Source organism: Trematomus bernacchii, unplaced genomic scaffold, assembly GCF_902827165.1.
Source record: "Trematomus bernacchii unplaced genomic scaffold, fTreBer1.1, whole genome shotgun sequence".
NCBI lineage: Eukaryota > Metazoa > Chordata > Actinopteri > Perciformes > Nototheniidae > Trematomus > Trematomus bernacchii.
This window is the reverse complement of record NW_022987778.1, coordinates 4763213-4781393: the sequence shown is the minus strand read 5'-3', so window position 1 is coordinate 4781393 and position 18181 is coordinate 4763213. Positions and strand designations below refer to the sequence as shown.

The 18181-nt window shown below is 41.1% G+C and overlaps 1 protein-coding gene across 1 annotated transcript; it reads left to right on the top strand.

Annotated features, from left to right (window-relative positions):
* Positions 1–7844: 7844 nt before the first annotated feature.
* On the top strand, positions 7845–10615 carry LOC117497224. Its single transcript, XM_034149105.1, has 6 exons — positions 7845–7876; positions 8470–8533; positions 8982–9194; positions 9290–9402; positions 9487–9753; positions 9907–10615. The coding sequence occupies exons 1-6, from the start codon at positions 7845–7847 to the stop codon at positions 10613–10615; spliced, it is 1398 nt and encodes a 465-aa protein (XP_034004996.1).
* The last annotated feature ends 7566 nt before the right edge of the window (positions 10616–18181 follow it).

The window sequence follows — 18181 nt, the reverse complement described above, 5'->3', positions numbered from 1 at the left end:
CAGCAGACTTCAGATAATGGTTAATGGTCCTGCCCTCAACAGCTCTACGTCAATTATGGGGTGTCATCATATGCCGTTTCCATGGAAACGCATCCCTCGCCATAAAACACGATGTCGCTGTAACTCCAATGGACACGGTCCGATCGTCCCCCAAACTTCGCTTGTATATCACCTCTCCATGCCTCAACATTTCTACGTCAAATCTGACATCTCACCATATGCTGGTGCCATGGAAACGCATCCCTCGCCATAAAACACGATGTTGTCGTAACGCCTATGAAAAGGGTCAAAACAGCACCAGACTTCAGATAATGGTTCAGCCCTCAACAGCTCTACGTTAATTATGGGGTGCCATCATATGCCGTTTCGCCATAAAAGACGATGTCGCTATAACTCCTATGAAAATATTCAAAAAGTGCTCAAACTTCACATGTGTGCTAACAGTCCAGCCGTGAAGACATCTACGGGACAGTTTTGAGATTTCTTCAAATGCCATTGCCATGGCAACACAATGCTCACCATTAAAAACACGGTTTTCTCATAACTTCAGTGAAAATGCTCCAAACGGCCCAAAACTTCACAGGTTTGGGAAGGATGCAGCCATCAACGCATCTAAGCGTATTATGGGATGTCATCAAATGCCGTTGGCATGGCGACAGATCATTTGCCATCAAGTTAGTTCAAAGGTTTGCAGTTCAAATATTTTGCTGCTTTTCCAAGCCTTTTTACTTTCTTTTCTTCTCTCATCACACATTCAAGCCCCCAGTGTTCATGTATCATTTCAATCTAAATTCTTCACTTTATTCTTACACATTACATTTCAGCATAGCAATTCAGCGTCAGCTTTTCAGCATAAAGCATAAAGCATTCCCACTAGCAATTTCTTCAGGAATTGCATTCTCTAGTTGAATATAGTCTTTTTGAGACCTTCTGGAATCTCTATCTTAAGAGACTCGTATAATTTGCCGTAATGCTTCGCTAACAATATGCGTTTTTTTAATTCAAGGGGGGGGGGGGGGGGGGGGGTCAAAATGTCCATAGATTCCAAATCTGTTGGGCTGTATTATTGGCAAACGTGTCTAACATTATACGAACATACATATATAAGGTTGTCTTCTGTTCATTTTAAGGATTTGTCCGTCTTTGAAACTTTGTGTGATGCAACATCTGGCAGTAACCAGAGACACAGTCCGTTGACATCTCCATAAATCTCCTTGATAATGTCACATTCTTCTCCTCTTAGCTCCATGAGTGAGCGCAGCTCCTCCATGGAGCAGCCGAAATCCCCCTCCTTATCCTTCATTATATCTCCTTCCTCCAGTACTCCTCAGAGATACCAAAAACATAGTCAAAGTAGTTAGCCTCCGGTGCAGATCTAGCCTGACTGTAGGGGGAAAATAAGACAGGTAATTTCCGACATGTCATGAGAAAACACACAAGTACCTGTGGGTAGAAATGTAGGAAAATCACTACACTGCGTGCATGATTTGCTTTAACAGTCAAGCAGGACTCCAAGGTCATGTCCTTGGTATTGTTTCCCATAAAGTGAGGTTTACACTCTAAAGACAGTTTATTTGATCATTTCAAGTAAATAAACTGCATTGAATAACACAATTAATTCGAAGGGAACTTTCTAAACATTTGCATTTTAAAATGTACTCAACTTTAAAATAAACAAATAATAAGGGTACAGTAGCTTAAGTTTTCATTCTTCTTCTTTTTTCAAAATCATACAGTACTGCGAAGCTGGATTTCTATAGTCAATTACCTTTACCAACAAATTGGATGCAGACACTGAAGAAGATGGTAAGTAATGAAACTAGGACTTTAAACTTCTAAATATTAAGTTTACACCTCTGCTTTTAAGGACGAGAGAACGAAAACCCTGTCGAGTATTTTTTAAATTATGTTTTTCTTCCTTCAACATAATATGAACAGAACATCATGCATTGTTTGTTTACTTACAAAACCGTTAAGAACAGGGGTAAACCGCCACATATAAAGATAAGAGGGCTACAAAATAACTGATGTTACTACACACGTTAGCATGGGAGAAATGCATCTCTGGTTACAGTTTAAATAAAGTTGTTGTCAGTCTAATGTCGACACCTATATCATTTAGTGGCTTTATTGATACACATGTTATGATTGTCATCATTGATGTATCTTCTATACGAGTCAAAGGCATTGGTAGATTATTGTTAGCTAACTAAGCTAGAACCTAGGTTACTACATGTTAGCTGGCGCTGACAGTTAAACACTTAACTACATTTAACACTTATTAAATTCATCTGAATAAGCATATAGTTTAACAGCAGTATTTCTAAAGTGTTTAACTTTAATTAAATAAACATAATTGAGTGGCGAGAAACATGATTGTCATATAACATAATGTCAGCTTCTTATACAGTCAAACAGCGTATTGTAGATAAATGATAGCACCGAGGACACTGCGGCGTTAGGTGGCGCTGTTTGATTACCAAACTGTTTGAAACACACTTAACATTTGCTAAATTAATCTGAAAAAGCAACAGAGTCACTTACCTTTACCAACAACTTAGAAGCAGATGCTGAAGACATTTGGAAATAATGAAAATAGGGCTTAACACTTCATTATATACAGTTTATACCCCTGCTGTTATGGCCGAGAGAACGGAAACCCTGTCTGGAGTATTTTTTAAATGTGTATTCTTTATTCAGTCATATGAACAAAACATCATACATTGTTTACATACAAACCCTTTAACAACAGTGGCACACAGCTACATAGAGAAGTAGAACAAAGAAAATGAAAAACAAAGTAAGAGCATGATGGTTTGTTTAATGCACTGTTTTAGTATTATAATGAACAGCGGAACGTTAGATGCATTCTTTATCACCATCATCATCATGTTATAGTGATACAGTTAGTTTGTGTTAGTTTATTTGTTCAATACAGCATATATCGAGCACATTCGTATAGCATTGATGTTGAAGTAGGCTACTTAGGCTACGCCACTTTCGGGTCCCGGGTACCAACTTTTCTTGTAAACACAACCAAAGCTCAGGGTTTGCAGCTTGCTTGATTAACAATGATTGTAATACTTCATCTGACCACCAAGGATCAGTATAGCCTGTCACTAATCTCTTGTAATCTATTGTCTGATCCCTGTGAGAGTGGAGGCCCAGAAATGGCGCATTTCCACCATGGCGCGGAGCGCGGTTTAAGCGTGCCGTGTCGTGCCGGGCTCGTTTTTGGTTGCGTTTCCACTATGCCTAGTTCCGGCCCGGGGCTACTTTTTCACCTTTTTTCTGGCCCGACAAAATCGTGGTTCTATCGGAGCCAACAACCAGGCTGAGTCGGGCTGAGTTTGCTAAACTAGAGAGATAATCGCTGGCAAGGGGGCTACAACTACAACAAGATGAACATATTTGACCGTGATTTATTTGTAATACACGTTTCAAAATGATGCCGAAGTAACAACATACTGATACCGGTTAGTAAAAACCATGAATGAATGCTTTGACAAGTCTGCAGACAGACGGCAGGCGAAAAAACCTTTTAAAATGGGTGTTGTCTAAATGGAGATCGGCTAAGCTAACGCAATATATGCTCCGACCGTCCACACTCACAACAACGGCCTACAGACATAAATAAACCAGCGACTGTACTCGCCATGACACAGGCAGTCTGTGGTTTGTACTTGTTTCACTTTTGTCTAGTTTCTGAACAGATATGAGGAGCTGTGAGCTCTGAGTGCTAACAGCTAACGGCTGATGTTGTTTTTCTGGGGTGCTCATTGAAGATGACGTCACGGCTCCGCCTACACTGCGTTACTATAGATACTACCCCAGTTCCTAAACTGTAATGGAAGCGCAGCATTAAAGTGAGCCGGGCCTAACAAGGCCTAACAAAACCGTACTAAGTCGAGCGAGGCCTGCGGTGGAAATGCGCCATTATAAAGGCCATGCCTCTTTTGCTCCGTGCCATCTGGACTACAACTCTCACTAAGCCTGGTGCTGTTTGCGATGATATCAGAACAGAAAAAATAAAGTATTTGGGAATCAGCTTTAGCTTTCCTGTTGTATTGTGTGATGATGACAAGTGACCCCAAGCGGATAAAGATGGTGTTACTAATTGAAGTTGTTAGTAAGTCACTATATTACATAATTGTACAATATTGACCACATCTAAGTTGTTACCCTGCAAACCTGTGCTGCAAGATGCATACTTAGTTACTCTTGCCAGGGTATGGCTAATGAGAACTATATTGCCACAAGGATGAGGCTTCTTCAGTTGAGCTAGGTTATTTCGGGGCAAAAAACAACAACCATTTGTCTGAAATGAGGCCAGAGAAAATAAAGGATATGGAGTGTGCTGTGACGTAAATTGTTCAATGTTTTTTCAGAGAAATGGGGAGATTTTATAGGCAATGCTTGGACAGAGAAGGGGATGGTGCCTTCGAGAGTTGAAAAGAAAGAATGGTTGGTAGAGGATGAGAGAGATTTGCCTCCATGAATTTTGGGATGAAAGATAGGCTCGTGTGTAGTGTGTGTGTAGTGTGTGTGTGTGTGTGTGTGTGTGTGTGTGTGTGTGTGTGTGTGTGTGTGTGTGTGTGTGTGTGTGTGTGTGTGTGTGTGTGTGTGTGTGTGTGTGTGTGTGTGTCAGTGTATGTCTGTTAGAGAGAGAGTAAGTGAATGCCAAAGAGAGAAAGCCTGGGTGTGTTGAGATAAGCGTGGGTCGTTGGGAGGTTGTTGTTTTCCGGGCACACTATGTTTGTGTGTGTGCTTGTTGTCTTTATGTGTGCACAGAACGGTTGTTACTAGTTGTTGAGTAATGATTTGGGAGTGTACACAGTTTTTGTCAGCCCTAACTGGCGCCACTCTCTATAAGCATCTCCCCTCCTCTCTCTTTCCCAGTCTGCTGCTCTTTTTTCCCCCAGAATTTCTTTTATCAGAAATGAATGTTCAAGTGAGAAGTTTCTCCACTCTTGTTTCTTATTTCAGTATGTGGGCAAAACTGTATCTTATCTTATTCATGTTGAGAATAAACGTGTTATGATGTCTTCCTGCCATGTAATCACATTTTGGTCCACCACAGAAAAGCCATACAATAAAATGCTTAATTTGTTTTTCTGTGATGGCGTATGCAAGAACTATGTGGATTTGACCATCTGTTGATTAGTGGAAGTGAAGTCAGGAATCTCTTTCTCTCTGGACAGTAAATTAAATCCTTTGAATTGGCAAGTACATTTACCACACAACAATGTTCAACAAATTGCAAGTATACTATAATTTAACTCATAAAATGTCAAAACAACCTGTAACATTTAACCAGAAGTACCTCCAACAGATGAGTAAAAAGAAGAAATATATATATATTTTTGTACTGCACATATTGTTGCATTATATTTGAATACAAATGTTTCCAATAATAATACCAGTGCAATCTCATCCACAGCATGGTGAACAAATCTGTCACAAGGTCCGAGACCCCAAAGTGATTTCTTGATTTAGTTAAAAAAATTGAAGAAGTTCATTATTAACTTATAGAAACAAACACTTTGGTCCAATATGTCAGCCCAGATTTACAATGAAATATGATTAATTTATGACTTCTAAAGCAAACAAATGATGGAATCCTGCAAACATAGTGTTGATGATTATCTTGTCTTTTATTTATTTGAATAGTAATCAAATCCACTTTTTCTCGGCTCTATTCTCTACTCTTTCTGCTCGAGTAAACCTGTTCATTGATATTCTTTGACATATCCTTGTCGTCTGTGCTTTGTTTTTTTTTTCCCTCAAAAGGACAATTGTCTTGTGGTTTTGTTGATACTAAATCAGCCCCAGCCTGCTGTGTGCCGACTCACAGCCCCAACTTCTGAAAGGGCTGGTTGGATTATCAGGAAGTTTTCCGGACTTTTATTTTCGCAGTTGAAACTCTGTTATAGAGGTGACCCCCACCGAGTCACACAAACACTCCCTCACAGACTGTTTACCATCACAATGCTGACACTGGCACTTTCCCTCGCTGTCAGGAGGACTCATATTTATGTATTTTCATTGTAATTACATGGCAGTGTTTTTTTATTTGCAAAATGCCCTTGTTTTCCCCCACTGGCGCGACCACAGATCAAATGGAGCTTCTGCCAACGCTTTGCTTCCCAGAGTGAGAATTCCCAGAGCCAGTGAGAATAAAACCCACCAGTAAACAAAAGATAAAACACCGAAGTGAAAGCTGGAGAGGGAGCAAAATCAACACAATGAGAGGGGTTGTGTGTGTCTTGTCTCCTGTTGGCTGGTGTTGGAATTTGTTGATTAGTGGGAATGTGTATGGAGGTTTGTGTCTGCAAGTGTCTCTCAACATCTCTGTGTTTTCTCAGTTTAGTAGCTTTAAAACACCCAGCTGTTTTAAAGCTGGGTGACTTGTCTAGTTATCATCTCTTATAGAAAATAATTTCTGGAACAGTTTTGGCATTTGTTGGGAAGCTGATATTCTCATATTGCTCAACAAAATATTACATAATGATAATAATAATATTTTTCATATTTGCAAGAATTCCCATGAAAAAAACAATAAGCATTGGTCTTATACTGAGGAGCTTTTTGTCTGTGCATCAGAGCTTCCTCTTTGTGCAAAAACACAGCATCACCTAACAGGAGTGACATGGCCTCATTACTATGGTCACAGGCACTTAGTTTATTTTAGCCTTAGTAAATACCAACACCCTGAATCCACAGCAGGAAATAGTCCCTAACAAATACACAATTTACTCCTACTTGAGTAAATTACACGGCTAACAGCTGTTTTATCTATTTTAGCTTAACTTTTTAAAGACCTTACCTTAGAACAAATGGGTGTAGGGTTATGCCACAGACATGAGGTCAAAAGGTAATCAGAAACAGACTCACCTATTTTGTTTAAGGACTTTATATGGGATTTTTTAAATCTAGAACAGGGGTGTCCAAACCTTTTTCACCGAGGGCCACATACAGAAACATATATGAAGGGCTGGGCCGTTCACTAGAGGTATATTGCCTCATAAGTTCAGTTATAAATTAGGAAAATCAGTCAAATGTAGGTAAATGATGCTTGTGACTGTTGGCAGCTCATCCCTTAAAACAGAAGCCTCAGATTGATTATAATAAGGAGAAATAGGAAGGGTGTATTTCAAGCTTGTTATGTAAACAAGTCATTGGGCTTTTTTCTTATCAACTAAGATATGTTACTTAGAACATTTTTACAACTTTAATTGACTGAATTTATTTGAAAAGTGGTCTTATTAACACATGAATACTAATACAACTATACCATATTGTGAATTTTCCCCAATAATGACGTTTGTTAAAGGCACACACTGGTAAGTTAATGTTAATGTTTAAACAGTGTGGCCTAGGCTCCTCTATGTTCTTCGATTCATTCTGTTTTAAACAGTGGCGAGCCGTCAGGGCCCTCTAGGCCCTCTGTGAGGGCCTAAGATATTCCAAAAAAAAATATTTAAAAACATTAAAAAGAAATATATTTTTTTAAAATATATATTTTTTTAATATTATTTTTGTTATATTTTTCATTAGTTTTACCGAAAAAAAACTTGATTTAATAAAATAACATTTCCAAATAAATAAATCCTTCGAATCTGCCCGTTCAGTCTGCGTCTATCGTTTTTCCAACCCAGTTTAGATCCCACTTCCGCATTACGCAAGCATCGACGCGGCGTTACGTCACAGCATCACACATCCCTATGGTTACATCACTGCCTCACGCGACACACCCGCGAAATCTGAATCTGACAAGCGAAATACCGTCCTTTTAAACGCCGCATAATATACAATATACAATATAATAGTGCTTCTTTGTCAATATGACTGACGACCACACTTATGCAGTGCTGAGGTAATGTTAATTCATCATTTAATATTAATTCCTGATGGATATAAGAGGGATACATTAGCAAACATCTGTATATATAGCCTATATATATATATATAATGTTTCGTTTTTTTGTTTGTCATCTAACATATTAACGTTTTGACCGTTAATTCATCATTTAATATTAATTCCTGATGGATATAAGAGGGATACATTAGCAAACATCTGTATATATAGCCTATATATATATATATAATGTTTCGTTTTTTTGTTTGTCATCTAACATATTAACGTTTTGACCTTCTGTTTAGGATGTAAAGGTATCTATTTAATGTTTTATTTAAAGGTAGACATTTATAATATGTTATAAATGTCTATTTTGTTATATAATACAACATATAACATTTTGCCATGTAAAAATGAAATGTTGGGACATTTATAAAAATGTATTCCTTTACATAAAAGTGCTTTCCAGAGGTGTAAGAAGTGATAAGATCTTGTACTTGAGTAAAAGTACAAGTACCAGAGTGTAGAAATACTCAAGTATAAGTACTAAAGTATTAGCATCAGAATAGTACCTGAATAACTATAAGCTGTTTTTTTTGCTTTCATTTCAGACCTCGTGTTTTAGTGTGCTCTGGAGGCACACAGAACAATATAGAGGAGTACCCGCAGTTGAAGGTATCTGATAATAAGACCTATCTCTCAATACTATGATGAACATCAAATTACATTGAATGTGTTTGCTCATATCAATGCCTCACCTACACATCATCATCATCATCATCTAAACTATACCACTTAATAACAGACTTATTGTCCAGATAAAAGACAAGGCATTACAAAGTATAACATGCAAACACATGAAGTACATTTAAAGAGAATATAAACATGTTAGCATAACTATACCAATGTTTTAGGATTTTGAGGGTTGGATTTTTATTTTTCAGACTTTTTAAGCCTGCAAGTATAATGTGTATTCTACTCTAGTTCTAAGTAAAGTCAGTACATTTTAAACCTCATGGTCCTCTTTAGTTCTTCAGATCATGGCAAAACTCTTACTGGTATTCTGAGCTGACACAGTATTATGTGTGTGGATTTGAATGAATAGTTGTCTGTTTCCTTGTAGGGTTGGCTACCAGGTGAGTTCAGATACCACGTGTGCCAGTATGAAGAGGTGGTTTCACTGGGGGACCACACTGGTTTTGAGGCCACTTTGAGGCTGGATGTCCACACTGTGGAACAGGTCAAGGAGTGGGTACAAAAGCTGAAGGGGTCATCAGGGGTGACATGGAGGGTGGATGTTACCCGACCCAGGTTGGGGAAGCGGGTGCTTTTCAAAGTAAGTGTTGTCTTGTTGATATTTCTTGAAGTTACCTTTTAATTATCCTTTTTACTTTGACCTGTACTATAATAAATCTGCTTTATTTTGTTCAGGCAAGTTATAAGTGTCAGCATAGGGTGAACCCGAGAGCAGCCAAAAGCAGCAAGAACACCTGCTGTCAAGCAAAAATGCACACGACACTCAAGAGTACTCGTGGGGAAATTAAGTGAGTTTACTGATCCACATACTTATTATTTCACGTTTTGCTTTTTTTACATAATATTGATATATATATTGATTTATGTTATAGGACCGAAGACCCACACATGCCTGACCTACCATTTAAGGTTATTCTAATAAACAGGCACAACCACAATCTTTTTGTTGCGGACGCCATCCGCCACCGAGATGTTGGGTTAAAGGCAAACAACATACTCACAGGGCTCTTTGAAATTGGCCACACTCCAACATCTGCACTGTCGGTCCTGAAACACGACCTCCAAATGGAGTATGGGCAGCGTTATGTGTACGTGTCGGCCAACAGGGAGATTTGCCCCGACCTGCCTTATGTACAGAGGTGGGTATCACATCTGGAAACATGGTCAAGATACCTACTACCCACTATATAAATAACGATGCAATAAAAACTATGATGTATTCAGTGAATACAAATACGCTTTTCTACTGCATGTAAGTGACACCCATACCAACTAATTCATTTTCTACCCAGACTGTTCCACAAGGTGTGTAGGGAGGAGTATGGCACGCAAACAGGTCCCACGATGTTGGCAGCGCTCAAGCTTCAAGTGGAGAGTTACAACAATAAGTGTAATGACACCTGTGCTCTCCTGGGAACAACTTCCCAGGGAGCTCCTCTTGTGGTTGTGTGTTCTCCACTCATGAAGAAAGTGCACCAACTGAAGCACAGTGGGGAGCTGTGCTTCATAGATTCCTCAGGGAATATGGACAGGGAAAACTGCAGGGTATTCCTCCTCCTGACCCACAGCTGTGCAGGTGGCCTCCCTCTGGGCATTCTCCTCTGCCAGTCTGAGGATGAGCAGACTATTGCTCAAGGGCTGGAACAGCTCAAACAAGTTGTTGGAGAGAAGGGCTTTGCTGGCAGAGGACACGAAGGGCCACAACTGGTCATCACAGATGACTGTAGGACAGAGAGGGGAGCTCTGGGAAAAGCATTTCCTAAGGCCACACTTCTCCTGTGCTCCTTCCATCTGCTACAAGCAGTTTGGAGGTGGCTGTGGAGCAAGGAGAGTGGGGTCACTCACGGAGACAGACCGGCACTTTTTGCCATTGTAAAAGAGATGCTTTACTGTCAGGAGATAGGCAGTGTGGATAGGCTTTACAGCGAGGCAAGAGGGCATCCAGTTGTAGCCAGGTTAGTGTTTAATTTTGCTGACGAAGACGCAGTGGGAATACCGTGAGTGTAGCATCATGTGTTTTACCGAGACTTGGTTGCACTCGCTCATCCCGGATAATAACACGGCTCTCCCCGGCTTCACGAGTGTTCGGGCGGACAGGGACGTTATTCTGAGCGGTAAAAAGAAAGGAGGAGGGATTGCACTGTATGTGAACGAACGATGGTGTAATCCTGGACATGTTACTGTGAAGGAGCGTTTCTGTAGCCCGGACATTGAACTGCTAGCTGTGGGATTACGTCCATTTTATCTACCTAGAGAACTTTATTCTGTCATCGTAGTTGCTGTCTATATTCCACCGAACGCGGACGCGGAGGTGGCTGGTGACGTCATTCACTCCTCTGTGGCCAAACTCCAAACTCTTCACCCAAATGCATTCATAACAATAACTGGGGATTTTAACCGTGCAAAACTGGACAAATCTCTGCCTACATTCACTCAGTATGTGAAATGCCCCACCAGGGGAAATAATACTATGGATCTTCTATATGCAAATACCAAGAACGCATATTGTGCCACTGCCCTCCCCCCCCTGGGCAGATCTGACCACAACCTCGTCTTTTTGGCTCCTAAATATGTCCCTCTGGTGCAGAGGCAGCCTGTATCCACCAGGACTGTGAGGAAATGGACTCCAGGGGCTAATGAGGCTCTACAGGACTGCTTCGAGACCACTGACTGGGACGTGCTTTGTGTGCCACATGGAGAGGACATCAATAATATGACTGACTGCATCACAGAATACATCAACTTCTGTGAACAAACAATATTACCGGCTAAAACTGTCAACTGTTTCCCCAATAATAAACCCTGGATTACTAGTGACCTGAAAACTCTTTTAAATAAGAAAAAGGAAGCTTTTAAGTCTGGGGACAAATCAATGCTGAAGAGTATCCAGCATCAACTGAGAGACAATTTGAGGAGGGGCAGAGATTCGTACAGGAAGAAGCTGGAGACTAAGCTCCAGCAGAACAATAGCAGGGATGTCTGGGCTGGGATGAAGGCTATCACTGGCTTCAAAGGGAGAGACAGACTGACTGTGGGCACCCTGGAGAGGGCCAACGAGCTGAACACCTTCTTCAATAGGTTTAGCTCTCCGCCCGCTGCTGTCTCCTCCACTTCCTCTTCTCACCTCACCTCCTCCTCTCAGCCTGGCGTCAACATCCCCCCTCTGCTCACCACCTACACTTCACACCTCTCCTCCACCACCCAGCCTGTCTTCTGCACCCCCCCTCTGCTCACATTGCCGCTGACCCCCCCCCCCCCCCTCTGCTCATCTTGCCTCAGACCCCCCCCCCTCTATCCCCCCTGCCATCAAGCCCCCCCCCCCCGCTTCACTGTGAGCACAGGACAGGTCCAGAGTCAGATGGAAAAACTCCACCAAGGCAAGGCTGCTGGCCCTGATGGTATCAGCCCCAGGGTCCTGAGGACCTGTGCACGCCAGCTGGCTCCTGTTCTCCAGTATATATTCAACCTGAGCCTGCACTTGGAGACCATCCCGGTGCTGTGGAAGACATCATGCGTTGTTCCGGTCCCTAAAAAGACAACTCCTTCTGGGCTCAATGACTATCGCCCTGTAGCACTCACATCTCATGTGATGAAGGTGCTTGAGAGACTGGTCTTGGCCCATCTCAGACCGCAGGTGAGATCATTCCTTGACCCTCTGCAATTTGCCTACCAGCCTCACCTGGGGGTGGACGATGCCATTATTTACCTGCTGCAGCGTGCTCACTCATACCTGAATGGATCGGGTTGCACTGTGAGAATCACCTTTTTTGATTTCTCCAGTGCATTCAACACGATCCAGCCTCGGCTACTGAGTGACAAGCTGCAGGCTATGAGGGTAAACTCGTCCACCATCTCCTGGATTACCAACTACCTCACGGACAGACCACAGTACGTCCGGCTGGGCAGTGTGCTGTCTGATGTGGTGGTTGGTAGTATTGGAGCCCCACAGGGGACTGTGCTGTCTCCTTTCCTGTTCACCTTATACACCTCTGACTTTCTATACAACTCAGAGTCATGCCACCTGCAGAAGTTTTCGGATGACTCTGCAGTGGTAGGGTGTATAAGGGATGGACGGGAGGAGGAGTACAGAGCGCTGGTGGGTGATTTTGTTGAGTGGACTGGAAGAAATCATCTGCTTTTGAATGTGGCCAAGACCAGAGAGATGGTCATTGATTTCAGGAGGAAGAGGACATCTCCTCCTCTGCCCCTGTGCATTCTGGGAGAGGATGTGGCAGTTGTGGAGGTCTACAAGTACCTGGGAGTGCACTTAGACAATGGGCTGAACTGGAGGATCAACACTGACGCTGTGTACAAGAAGGGGATGAGCAGACTCTATTTTCTGAGGAAGCTGAGATCCTTCAACGTATGCAGTAAGATGCTGGAGATCTTCTATCAGTCTGTTGTGGCTAGTGCACTCTTCTTTGCTGCGGTCTGCTGGGGGGGCAGCATCAGAGCCGGTGACACCAGCAGGATCAATAAACTGATCAGGAAAGCTGGGTCAGTCATCGGCATCAAGCTGGAACCCTTTGAAGCTGTGGTGGAGAGGAGGACACTGAACAGGCTGTTGTCCATCATGGATAACCCCACCCATCCTCTCCACCTGCAGCTGGACAGTCAACGGAGCTCCTTCTCCAACAGAATGCTGCAGCTCCCCTGTCTCAAGGACAGATACTGGAAAACATTCCTGCCCACTGCAATAACACTGTACAACAAATCACCTCTGGCTGGAAGAGAACTCTCTGCTCCATAGTTTCTCTAGAAATAAAACCACCTTGTACATTTTACTCACACATAATCTGTTTCATATTTAATACTCCATAATTCCATATATTTTGAATATATATATATTTGTATATATATATATATATATATATAATATCTGTATGTATATTTTCTATTTTGTATTTTGACATGTATATTTTATATTTTATTTTATATTTTATTTTATTTTATTTCTATTCTTGTATATTTTGTTTTATTGTAAAATGCCTTTTATGCTGCTGTAACAAAAACAATTTCCCAATTTGGGATCAATAAAGTACGATCTATCTATCTATCTATCTAATGCAGACAAGTTAGTGATGTTTTGTTTAGCCATATGAGAGAAATGGACTTATTCTTATCAAATAACATCTAACACCCAATGTAATGAAGTGATTAAGCTTTACTGTTTGGATAATTTTTTCTTTTTTTAACCAATTGCAGGTATGAAAAGTTCCTCAGGTACTTGGACCGACTGTACGCCAGAAGAGAGTGTTCCTCACCAGAGGAAACAATACCAACAATTTTGCAGAAGCGGCAATGCGTGTCCTCAAGGACAAAATACTGCAGAGGACAAAGGCCTTCAACCTTCCTCAGCTGTTTGATCTGCTGACCTCGAGGCTGGAGACCTATTATGAGGCACGCATTGTTGATGTTGCCCTTGGACGCTGGGAATCATTCCAGCGAGCAAAATTCCTCCCCCAAGATGGCAACATTGCAGCATTGCATATTCAGCAGGTAATGGATATAACAGCTGAAAAAACATAATATGCTATAGGTTTATCACTACAGAATCAATACGCACATATGTCACTTGTGTAACAAATACATTTATCCTTGTTTGACTTGTGATTTTGCAGATTGAGGACAAGAAGTTTGTGGTGAAGGGATCTACACAAACTTATGATGTAGACATGGATTTGGAGCTGTGTTCTTGCCCTGCAGAACAAACAGGAGCGCCTTGCAAACACCAGGCAGCAGTGATGAAACATTACAGCTGTTTGTCACACTCCTTTCTACCAATAAATCCAGAGATGAGAGCAGAGCTGATGAAACTGACATCGGCAGGTAAAGTCAATATTTTAACAATAACTGGTGTAATGAGACTGCCAACATTTCATGTTTTGATTACAAGATAAAGGATATACACTGTTTAGTTTTTAATTAATGTTGATCCCTTAATGTTTTATAGAAACCATCTCTTTGGATTTCCTCCAACCCCTCAGACTTGAAAGGCAATCATGTCAGTCGTTTAGAAGTAAGTAATACACAAAACTTACATTAATAATGGTGTAATTATATAAAATAATTGAAACTTTAAATCAAATAACAAAGTAGTTCTATATTACCCATGTCCATCACTAATACCATGTGGGACACACATAATTGATGTATCTCTTGGTATCTGTAGGCGCTCATGAACCAAGCACTACGCATCAGGAGCAACAAGATGAAGGTTTGTTATGAACATTTCAACTGAACAACACAAGCACACACACACACACACACACACACACACACACACACACACACACACACACACACACACACACACACACACACACACACACACACACACACACACACACACACACACACAATATATATATATATTTATCTAGACTTTTCTTTCCCCTTGGACCATAACATCAGAAAAGAGGCACTGAAATAGTTAATACAAATTAACTGAATACTATCATATGCTACTCTTCACAGGTGTATTGACAGCACAAGTCCAGCCCTCCAGAAGTGTCACTGGTGATAGGCCACAAGAAGGTGAGTTGTGAGTGTGCAGGTTTATGTTCACACATCATTTTGGTGCTTAATAGATTGATGAATTAATAAATTGTTACTATATGTATAATATCAACTTAAAAAATAAACCTTTAATTTAAATATTTTTCCCTCTTAGATATCGCATCAGATGACGTCTCTCTTGTGGATAACATGATGGAGGAAATGAAAAGTCGTTGCCAGGATCCACATTTCACTGCTGGGCTACTGGCAATGGCTAAGCAGTACAATGTCCTGAGAAGCAACCCCTCCAAACTGCTGTCAGCCTTCCATTCCTTTGGGAAATCTGGCAGCCTGACCAGCAAAAGGGCCGCCATTTTAAGGCGGGCTTCCAGACGTCAAGGCCCGATGATTGGCTGCCAGCCTACAGCTGTTGCACGCAGGAAGTCAGGCGCTGGCTCAAGACGGCGTTTATTTTCTGGGCGCCCTGTGAAACAGCACAGTTTAAGTTTGGCAGTGGTGTTGAACACCAGCCATTCAAAAAAACATTAATGTATTTATTGTATCCCTCTGTTTAGAGGCAGGACACTTCAGTGCCCCTCTACACCCTCTGACTCCTCGTCACCCCCATCCCTCTGTTTAGAGGCAGGACACTATTTGGTGCCCCTCTACACCCTCTGACTCCTCGTCACCCCCATCCCTCTGTTTAGAGGCAGGACACTATTTGGTGCCCCTCTACACCCTCTGACTCCTCGTCACCCCCCATCCCTCTGTTTAGAGGCAGGACACTATTTGGTGCCCCTCTACACCCTCTGACTCCTCGTCACCCCCATCCCTCTGTTTAGAGGCAGGACACTATTTGGTGCCCCTCTACACCCTCTGACTCCTCGTCACCCCCATCCCTCTGTTTAGAAGCAGGACACTATTTGGTGCCCCTCTACACCCTCTGACTCCTCGTCACCCCCATCCCTCTGTTTAGAAGCAGGACACTAGTCAGTGCCCCTCTACACCCTTTATGTATCTGTTTGTATATGTGTATGCCTTTCTTTCTCATTTGTTTTTCACCTTATGTCTTTGTCATGTCTTATCCCATTTATGGCCTGTACCTTGTCGTGGTAAGTGGGCTTTTTACCAAATCAGGCCTCAAGGTGTATCTCAAATGCTGAAATATAACCTCCCTGTTAATACAAATCCATTACCCTACATCACAGTATGAAATGACTAAAGGTCCACTGCCCTCTGCAGTCATGAAATCTTTCCAGAGGCTGGTGTGCATCCAACCTAAAGGACATCACATGACCCCTGCTTGACCTCCTGCAGTTGATGCAAACAGGTAAGTGGATCATGCAGTCAACTTGGGATTGTATCCTGGGACTTCAGCTCAGCATTCAGCAGTCCCCTGCTCCTACCTCACCCCTCCCACTGTCCCAGCCTTCACCTGGTGAGACATATACACCAATTAAAAGGCATGATTATTACACAGTCAACCCTTATTCAGAGTGCCTAAATGTATATATTTTTTTACAGTGCAGATTTTGGCTTTTTTGGGACCATCGCACATGTGTGTAAGTAACAAGTAATGCTGTATAATCTGCAACAACTGTCAGGTGGTGTTATTGATAATCTTTGCAAAAGAGCCCGCACCAATATTGATTTTGACAAATATCTTTTAATTGAAATATGGGAGCAAAAACAAAAGGGTAGAATTGATCATATCATATTATGTTATTATTATTGCAACTGCTTTTATTATATTGTGTTGTTTTGTTTATATATATATATATATATTTATGTGTGTGTGTGTACAAATGATTATTGCAACTGTGTTTATTATATTGTGTTGTTTTGTTTGTGTGTGTTTATTTATACATACATATGTATGTGTGTGTACAAATGAATTAATATAAAGTGTATATGTGAGTGTGTGTATAAATGAATGAATAAATCTGTGTGTATAAATGAATAAATACACGTGTGAGTACATATAAGTGTGTGTTTATATATATATATGTCTATAAATGTGTGTATATATTTAAAAAGAGTATGAATTAATAAAAGTGTATATATATATATATATAAAATAGTATTATTAAATAATGCTGTCAGATAAATGAAGTACACAGTAATAGTTAAGGTTATAGTCAATATTCTGCACTTACACCAGCTGATAAGATCTTTAAAACGTCTTTTGTTTGTCCTGAAAACGAAATTTGAGGATACACACAGGCTATTTATAGATGATAAAACACCAGTAATACAATCTCAGGACTCTTCGATATGGCTTTGATTATAGGATCGTTTACTTTCAGTCAAACCAACTATTCAATATTCTGCTTTACCGCGACAGCTATAACTGCTGACGCTATCACGTAGAGCTACGTCGATGCTTGCGTAATGCGGAAGTGGGCGTGGTTAAATCTAAACTGGGTTGGAAAAACGATAGACGCGTTCAGTCTCTGTTTGAATGTGGGTTACATGAAAGAAGCTCATCTGGCCCTCTCTGCGATTCACAGAGGGCCCGCTATAGTAACTGAACGAGAGAGTAATGTCAAATGACAGTACAATTGACCAATCATATCTTCCCTCTAAATGGGTGGGTTTTATTATCGCGGACTAGATGACAAGTTCCGCCCGCTGTGAAACTTTTCTTGTTTCCATAGCAACAACAACTTCCTGTCAACAGCGTGAACTCGCCTTCAAAATAAAATCATGCCAAATTACACTTAAGACATACAACTGCAACGAAAGTAACAAACACAATGCAATATCATTTTCAATGTCAAAGAACATAAATTGGGTTCACAGGTCTTGTTTTGTGTGGTAGAGGGTCGCTGTCATTGATGCGTTTTGCACCCTGGGCCATTGTTTTGATATTCCGCTGAAGTATACGCTGTGACGTAATAACTATTTTTTTTTCTTTTTTTCGAGGGAAGGGGTGGGGGTCAGAGGGCCTAGGTATAAAGCTCACGGCTCGCCACTGGTTTTAAATGATACGTTTTAATCAGTGGTCACTTGGCAAAGGTTTAAGAACTTGTCTGGGTTTGATATCTTTGTGTGATGTTGGCCATCAGA

Bases quoted from the DNA above. Each gene is read 5' to 3' on its own strand.
- LOC117497224 (XM_034149105.1), top strand. From the start codon at position 7,845: ATGACTGACGACCACACTTATGCAGTGCTGAG. The intron at 8,534-8,981 runs GTATCTGATAAT...GTTTCCTTGTAG, and splicing joins AGGAGTACCCGCAGTTGAAG to GGTTGGCTACCAGGTGAGTT. The intron at 9,195-9,289 runs GTAAGTGTTGTC...TATTTTGTTCAG, and splicing joins GGAAGCGGGTGCTTTTCAAA to GCAAGTTATAAGTGTCAGCA.